Below are 7,938 nucleotides of genomic sequence, written 5' to 3' on the forward strand. Positions count from 1 at the left end.
TGCGGCAGTGGCGTTCAGCCCAGTTGTTCCTTTCAGTGTTTCTCAGCATCTTCGTACAGGCGGTTGTCATCTTCAATTTGAGCTGGGCAGCACCCCGACAATCCTGCTGTTTCTTCAGGAAAGCATGGCCACATCAAACCGAATTCCAGGCACACAAGTGGATAGTTATGGCCTGGAGCACTTTCAACTCTGCTTGGTGACAAAGCAGCTCTTTGACTGTAAAGGTTGAGTGCCACCACTATAAAAATAAACATGGCTTTTAAACAACAACCATCTTGTGAAAAGAAAACCTAAGATACTCTGGGGTGAATTGATTTCTCAGGAGCTCCATAATGACATCCAAAGCCTTTCTTTTCTGAGCTCCTGGTTCCTATTCAAATTCCATGGACTCAGGCACTTCCTGCCATCCACGTAATGACAACAACAAAAAAACACCACTGTAATTGCTGACTTTATTGACAGCTTTATAAGCAAAGCCAAGTTTGACAAATGACTAGCGGAAACAAAATTACTATCTCACTCCGGTCCCTTCAGAACAGAGCTGAGAGCCAGTGATGAAATATTGTAAGCTTAAAGTGTTTGGTTGCTACCCATTCTGCCCCTTTGCCACTGTGCCTGTGGTGCTTGGGAAGACAGGACAGTGGCACCCATCAGTCTGAAGGTGACTGTCCTGCCTCTGAGCTGACACTCAGCCGCTGGTCTTCTGTAGTACCAGTGTGAAATACACACGAAAGCAAAATGAATATTCATAATCAAAAAAAGGCATTTCAGCATTAGCGACAGAGGTTGAGTTTCTGAATTTGTGCCCTGCAAAATTCAAGCTTGCAAATAATAGAAATTCCTCAGTATTTTCACACTGTCATTGTGCTTATCTCTGCTTGCCATCCCAGATAAGCTGCCCTTTTCCTGCCAAAAACTGTGGTCCAAATGCACTGCAGTGCACTTTCTATTTTTTGCACTTGTGCCAAGGTGAGAACTAACTCTTCCTGGTTTACTACTACACTTCCCTGCACACAAACAAGAAGAAAAAACCCCACTGACTTCTGGTACTTCAGGCATTATGTGTAAATAACCCTCCCGGAGACATGACAATACATGAAGGAAGCAGCTGGTATTGAGCCCATCACAGGCTGGGCTCTTCCCCAGCAGGCACAGGGAGATGCTGAGAAGCACCACACCAATTAACTTGCAGGACTTTGTGCAACAAGCCTCCAGCAAGTGTCAGCTCCCGGGAGCCATAATAGACAGCTCTGCAGTGGTCATAGACATTAATCTCCCTTAACGATGCACATTACCCCTGTGTGTTGAGCAGGGGAGGCAGTGGCTGACTTACAGACTATGGTGCACACCCAGCTGCTTCCCAGGATGTTTTGTACATGTGATTTTCAAAAACATCTGCCAGAGGTGGGAGAAGATGAAGGCTTCCGATGGATGTGTTGGAAAAGTCCTACCTTGAAAGATGCATCATTGGCCTTTGATGAATCTTAAGTGCTTCTAAACCTCCCTACAGATGTCCCTCCTCTCTCCTGTAAAGGAGGTGCTGAGAAGTGTCACTGTTACTTTTATGTTATGGAGATAGTCTCAGAGAAACCAAACGAGATCTGAAGAGCTATGAAAATACAATTCCCACAGCAGCAGATGCTCAGTGCCCCAGCACGCACAGGCTGCTTTCAAGTTCTGCTTTCCAGCTAGAAATTGAATTAAATACATTGTGAAGTGATTCGGCTTCAAAAAATGCCAATACTCCAAAGCTTTGTTGGTGGATGAAGCTCTGTGAGTATCGGTTTTCATCAGGAGATTATCTGGTCTACAGTGTGCAAACCAATTTAACGAGCAGTGGGGTTAAAAACACGATATTCACACTGCTGGAATGCTGGAACTTTATACTGTGCTCCATTAATTTATTTAGTAGGTAGCCAGCAGGCCCTGCCTGAGGGAAGCACTTCAAGATCCTTCTTGAGGAAAGCCATTACTTAGCTAAATAAAAATATAGTGTTAGAAATACAACTTTAGGCTTTTGGGCTCGTGGTCCGGTGCCTTGCCTTTTGCACCGTGTTGTATTTTGTGCTGGTGCTCAGTGATGTCATGGACTGCAGGACCTCGCACCAGTACACACTGTCACATAGGGAAGCAGTGCCACCCAATGGCTCCTCTGCAACATGGAGTTGGTGCCTACAAGATCCAAAATGGGCACCTGGACACCTCTGGTCTGGGATTCATTGACTCCAGGTAGGAATTAGCTCGTCACTGGCAGCTACTCCCAGTCCAGGTGAGCAATGCACAGAGACTGAGCAGGGCCAGCCAACAGAGGTGGAGAGAATCACCTCTGTTTGGGAAGACCTGAAACTATTTGCAGCTCTGGTGAGCTTGTGGAGTATACCGGGTGGCTTATTCTCCATGTCTGTGTTGCCTTTCTCTCCAGTGGGCCAGGGTGGAAGGGTGCGCTACCAGTAGGTGAGATATGTGCCGCAGCCCCCTCTCTGGGGTGGGTTCTGTGCTTAGCACAGTGGATGTATCTCCCCTGCAGCATGATTGCTGCAACAATTGACTTGCAACAGCCCACCCCATGAAAATCTGCTTCTCAGGGTTGTCTCTGAATATTGGAGCCTATTAGTCTGGACAGCAGTTTTGCTTGTACTGAATCGCAAAAGGCTGAGGCAGTATTTCTCTCTCAAAATGGTTCCCATGCACACAGCAGTAGATGAAAGAAGAACCCAGAGCATTACTGTCTGCTAAATTTGTGACAGGCTTTTTTTTAATGCATCAGTTTAATTGCCGTGTTTCTCTCCAGGGGCTCCTGAGCGAGCCGTGTCCCACTACAAGCAGGCCATCCATCTGAGCTCCACTCACCACGTGGCCATGGTCAACCTGGGCAGGCTTCACCGCTCCCTGGGGCAGAACAAAGAGGCTGAAGTGTGGTATAAGCGGTAAGAATTTGGGATGCTAAACAAAGGTTTCTCTCTTCCTCTTATAAGGTTTGTCTCTTCCAAAGAGCCTCTGATAGATGAATCTGTCAGTGCATGTTTCTTTCTCCATCCAGATAAAAACCTCCAGGTAAATCTCCAGATTTACCTTTGGTTATTTGGTTATTTTTAGGGAATGCTTGGAGAAGCAGCACAGGCTCAGGCAGTGTTGACTTCTCTGGCCCGTTCCCAATCCGCAGGATGGACACACTGCTGCTTTTGGCTGGGGGATGCTCCTAAGATGAAGTCAGAAGATCCCTGAGGGCATGAATAGGTTGTTAGCAGGACTCCCACCCTTCTTGAAGCTGGTCTGTGCATGCTGCACCAGTAACAGCTATAACTGCTGCACAGACCACCACTAAAAATTTGACACCATTGGGAACTCTGACCCACCCCAGTAATGTGCCAGTAAGGCAGGCTCTGCCTCCTAGTATGCAGCAGGGTGGACTGTTTTTTGGGTGGGAGGGGCCCTCCTTTTTGGCATCCTTATTTGTGTTCACATTTCCCAGTTTCTGCCACCATCAGCCATTCTCACTCCAGATGCACTTTGGAAGTATCTGTCTGTCCTTTTCAGGCAGCCAGAGAGATTGCTGCTGTGGGCATGCTTACCCCTCCAAGAGACCTTAATTTTATGATTCTCAGGGTGGGATGAGCAGGGTGTAGAGCTTAGCAGTTCTATCTCAGGACAAGCCGCTCCTTGCTCTTCTGCTTTGATCCCTACACCACCCAGAGCATCTCTTTTTCCCAAATTCCAGGGCACTGAAGGTATCCCGGAAGGCTGAAATCCTGTCCCCGCTGGGGGCTCTGTATTACAACACGGGGCGGTATGAAGAAGCGCTGCAGGTTTACAGAGAAGCAGGATCACTGCAGCCTTCGAACAAAGAGATCCGACTGGCACTGGTGAGTGTGAATGAGACCGTGGAAGTGGAGCACCAGCCACTGGGTGCAGCATCATCTATTAAGGAGGGATGAGATTTTTAATGCCATAACCCTTTATAATGTGGCTCTGCAGGCTCAGGTTTTAGCAATGATGGGGCGGACGAAGGAGGCTGAAAAGATGACAAACCATATACTCAACGAGGATGTGAAGTGTCTGGAGTGCTACCGCCTTCTCTCGGCCATCTACAGCAAGCAGGAGCACTATACTAAGGTACTATGGCTCCAGAGTGCCCTTGTCCTGAGGGCTCACACACAGAGCTCAGATTGAATTTTACACTCCATCTGTCCAGAGACATGTCACATGCCTTAGTGCACATCCAGTGGGTTAATATTTTTACTAAACCCTCCTTTTTATCTAGATACTGGGACTGAAGTTAAGCAGTGTGGGTTTTTTATTACTTACTGCTCCTGCTGCTGTCAACCCCACTGCCATGAAGCCACAAGCATATAAAATATCATTTCTATGTGTGTTAGTGGTGTGGGGCAAACAAGGGAAAGGAAGAAGGTAACTTTTATGCTGGGAGGCCTAGTGGTGAGGGCACAGAATACAGTAACACAACATCCTCTTGCATTTTCACAGGCACTTGAAGCTATAGAAAAAGCTCTTCAGCTAAAACCAAAGGATCCAAAAGTCATATCAGAGCTCTTTTTCACTAAAGGAAACCAGCTAAGAGAACAGAATCTCCTTGACAAGGCTTTTGAGGTACGACTGCTCTCGGCCCTGTGGATAGTTTTGTAGATTTAAAGATAAGAGTTAGATCACTGCATCTAATGCTCCCTGGAGTGTGCACCCTGGCTGTTGCTCTTGGGAGCTCAGAAGTTCAGCAGTGGTACAGGTAAAGCTATGGGGCACCTTATTTTGCGAGACCTGGCTGCAAGTTTTTCCTTATTCCTGGGTGGAAATAGACCTCCCTGCTCTGAGAGGTTTAGTACAGAATCATGGTGGTATTATGGAGGAGCCTAGGCCTTTTCTTATTGACCAGACCCTTGGTCCATCCAGCCCCAGCCCCCTTCCCAGTGATGGCCAACCCCAGGTGGCTCAGCTGGAAGCATGGGGAATTGTGAGAACCCACCATGATGTTATATCTCACCTTATTACCTAATAGCTAAGAGGTTGGCTTATCCTATGGAGCAGTAGGCTTGAGAGCTCAGAAATTATGTTAGCATTAAATAATAGTACAGAATATTAGTGGGACAGTTCTGAATATTCTCAGTACCCCTCAAGATGTCTAATCCTGATTTGAATCCTTTCCTTTTGTGACACCATAGAAACGATGTTGTTTGACAGAGTCCAGGAGGTCCTTGTTGCAGCTTCTCCCATGCACAGTGGTGGAGCCAGTGGAGAGGGATAGCATTGCCCTCGGGTCCTTGTGGAACCTCAGCACAAGTGACTGTACCATAGTCTGCTGCCAGCTCCAAAGCCTTGCAGATGAGGAGCATCACAACCCACACATGGCTTGTGGTTGGCAGGCACCTGCCCAAGGAAATGACCCTGATGTGCAGGAGACCCCAGTGGTGCAGGGTTCAGACAGAGGGTCACAAGGGTTGGCATGGCTCCTCATATGGTGCTGTGGGCAGGGAAAACCTTCAAGATGAGCTCAGTAGTGAAGCAGTGTATTATGTTGCCTCTGCTGTGAAGAAGCTGAAACTCAGCTTGTGTGTTGTATGTGAGAAGAATTTGAAATTATATTTTAAATGGATTCAGGAGAGGAAACTTTCTCTTTCCTCTCCAGCACTGGTTTTGTTTGGAGATTCAGACTCTTAACCTAAAAATGTTTCATATTTATGTAGAGCTATAAACAGGCTGTGGAGCTCAACCCAGACCAAGCACAGGCCTGGATGAATATGGGAGGCATTGAACACATCAAGGTATGACATTTTTGCTTTTCCTTAAGATGCCGAGTACAGAGACTACTACTTGGGACAGAAAGCCAAATTTGTTTCAGGCTGCCAAGAACTGCATGTGTATGAACAGTGAGTGTCCCTGACATATTTTACCCCAAAAGGGAGGAAATTCTGCTCACCCCAACTAGAACTTCCCAACCAGATTGCTTTGGAATATCTATCTTGTAATGTAAATCTCATATTTTAAGAGAGCAGGCTGCAAGGAACAACGTGCCCATCTCTAAAGCTTTCCTGCTTCGGTTGTTTACCTACCTTAGAGAAAAGTCACCGTGAGTTGACTTTTAAGATTCCTCTCTATGGAATTAACTTAATAAAGATGTCTAATGCAGAGTGCTGGCATGAAATTATGGAAATAGACAGCCCGCCCTGTGATTGCTTATCTTTTTGAATACTTTAGCATATCATTATGATGTGGGTCTTAAGGAGTCACACTGTATGATATCCTCAAGCTATCCTGTTGCTGAGTGAAATTAACTCTTCTGGTACAATATAACAGACAAATGTAAATCTACTGTGTGTTTGACCAAATTTAGGCTAATGGCGCTCCGTGATCCATTTCATAATGAAGAAGTGTTCCTGTTACCTAACAATATCGGGTTTTATAAATTTTTTTTCCTGCGTATTATGGTCTTCACCATTCCCAAGGAGTTAACCTTGTATGTCAGGGAATGCGAATGAAATCTGCCACTCATTTTCTTTGTAGGGGAGCTACATCACCGCCCGTGGCTACTATGAGAAAGCCTTACAGCTGGTTCCAAACAGCAAGTTGCTGAAGGAGAATCTGGCCAAACTGGATCGCTTGGAGAAACGGTTTCAGGAAGTCCAGGAGAAAGACCAAACATAGCATTCAGTCATCAGTGGAATGAAACTCATGCCCCTTGGAGAAGAGTATGGTGGAAGCCTATTCTTGAAGTGATGCTGAAGGAACTTTGATAGGACTCAGACTTCCGGAAGGCAGATTTTGAATGCATGCTTACGTTTGACCAAAGTTACAGGAGCCACTTGGCTCCTGTGGGACATGCTGGAGAATGAGTGAAAACCTTCCTTTAATCAAGATTTTTGTTTAGGCTGGTCCATTTTAAGCACACTGGGAGTCTGGGTGGGACGTGTACCTTCAATATCTTGGTTATCACTGGGGAAACCATGGAGACAAAGCACTCATCCATTGCAGCAGGGGTGAAGTAGCACCTCTTAGTACTCAACATAGGCTCACATTTTTCACATAAAGTACCACTAATGGGCTTCATTGCAAGTGCTGCCAGGTCACTTTGAGCCAGGAAAAATGGTCAATGGTCACATAAAAAAGTTTCAAGGGGTTAATGCTGAGGAAGTGGTGGCCACTTGTACAGCTCTGAGTGTGACTTGAAAATTATTCTAAAGGAAGGGAAAACAGTATCTAAACACCACCCTAGAAGGATGATTCTACAAGTAGGAGAAATTAACCTTTGAGGGAAAACCTCCCCTGAATGTGTTACTCACAAGATAGTCATCTTGTACTAATTCAGGTTTGACGATGTTGTCAAGTATATGGCTTTACCCTTTTCCCTCTCCCTCCAGGCCAAATAATTATTACGCTGAAAAAGAAATTAGAAGCATCCAAAGGCAATAGGAATCTCTAGAACTACTTGTCCTCCTGTCCAGTCCCCAGTAAAAAAACCCAACTAATCTGATCCATATAGGAGGTAAAGTAAAGCCACAGAGAATGAGGGAAGATTTCCTAGGCCTGGAAACGTACTAAGGAGGCTTTCTTTACGGGTTTTCAGGGACGAAGCCCATTTATCATGGTGATAACACTGACAAAATACTATGTCAAAGTGTTCTCACCCCTTCCCCTGAAAGATACTGAAAATGACCTATAGGCGATCAGTCATAAATCTATATTTTTGAATACTGAAGTGGGAGAACAAAATCTCTTCAGAATTGGGACTTTTATTTTTGAGTTTTATTTATTTAACTTATAATAATCAAATAATTAATATATTTTCTCTTTTTATACGAATTGGACAGTATCCTTCACAGCTGGCCACATGGCTGGGTGTTGTGACTCGCATTGTCTGAAGCTGGAAAAATGCAATACCATCAAGGTGTGCTTGAATAACTCCCTCTAATGATGTTTCTAAAGCAAATGGCT

At 45.4% G+C, this 7,938-nt stretch overlaps 1 protein-coding gene across 1 annotated transcript in view; it reads left to right on the top strand.

Annotated features, from left to right (window-relative positions):
* TMTC1 (transmembrane O-mannosyltransferase targeting cadherins 1) overlaps positions 1 to 7,665 on the top strand; it is a 147,935-nt gene extending 140,270 nt beyond the window's left edge. Inside the window, exons 15-20 of the mRNA XM_062616554.1 lie at positions 2,792 to 2,927; positions 3,719 to 3,863; positions 3,976 to 4,113; positions 4,483 to 4,605; positions 5,694 to 5,771; positions 6,511 to 7,665. Coding sequence (XP_062472538.1) covers positions 2,792 to 2,927; positions 3,719 to 3,863; positions 3,976 to 4,113; positions 4,483 to 4,605; positions 5,694 to 5,771; positions 6,511 to 6,651 — 761 coding nt within the window. The 3' untranslated portion in view covers positions 6,652 to 7,665. The remainder of the gene's footprint in view (positions 1 to 2,791; positions 2,928 to 3,718; positions 3,864 to 3,975; positions 4,114 to 4,482; positions 4,606 to 5,693; positions 5,772 to 6,510) is intronic.
* The last annotated feature ends 273 nt before the right edge of the window (positions 7,666 to 7,938 follow it).

The sequence above is a fragment of the Pezoporus occidentalis genome, unplaced genomic scaffold (assembly GCF_034315485.1).
Source record: "Pezoporus occidentalis ecotype Australia unplaced genomic scaffold, CSIRO_AGI_Poc_V1 ctg19, whole genome shotgun sequence".
NCBI lineage: Eukaryota > Metazoa > Chordata > Aves > Psittaciformes > Psittacidae > Pezoporus > Pezoporus occidentalis.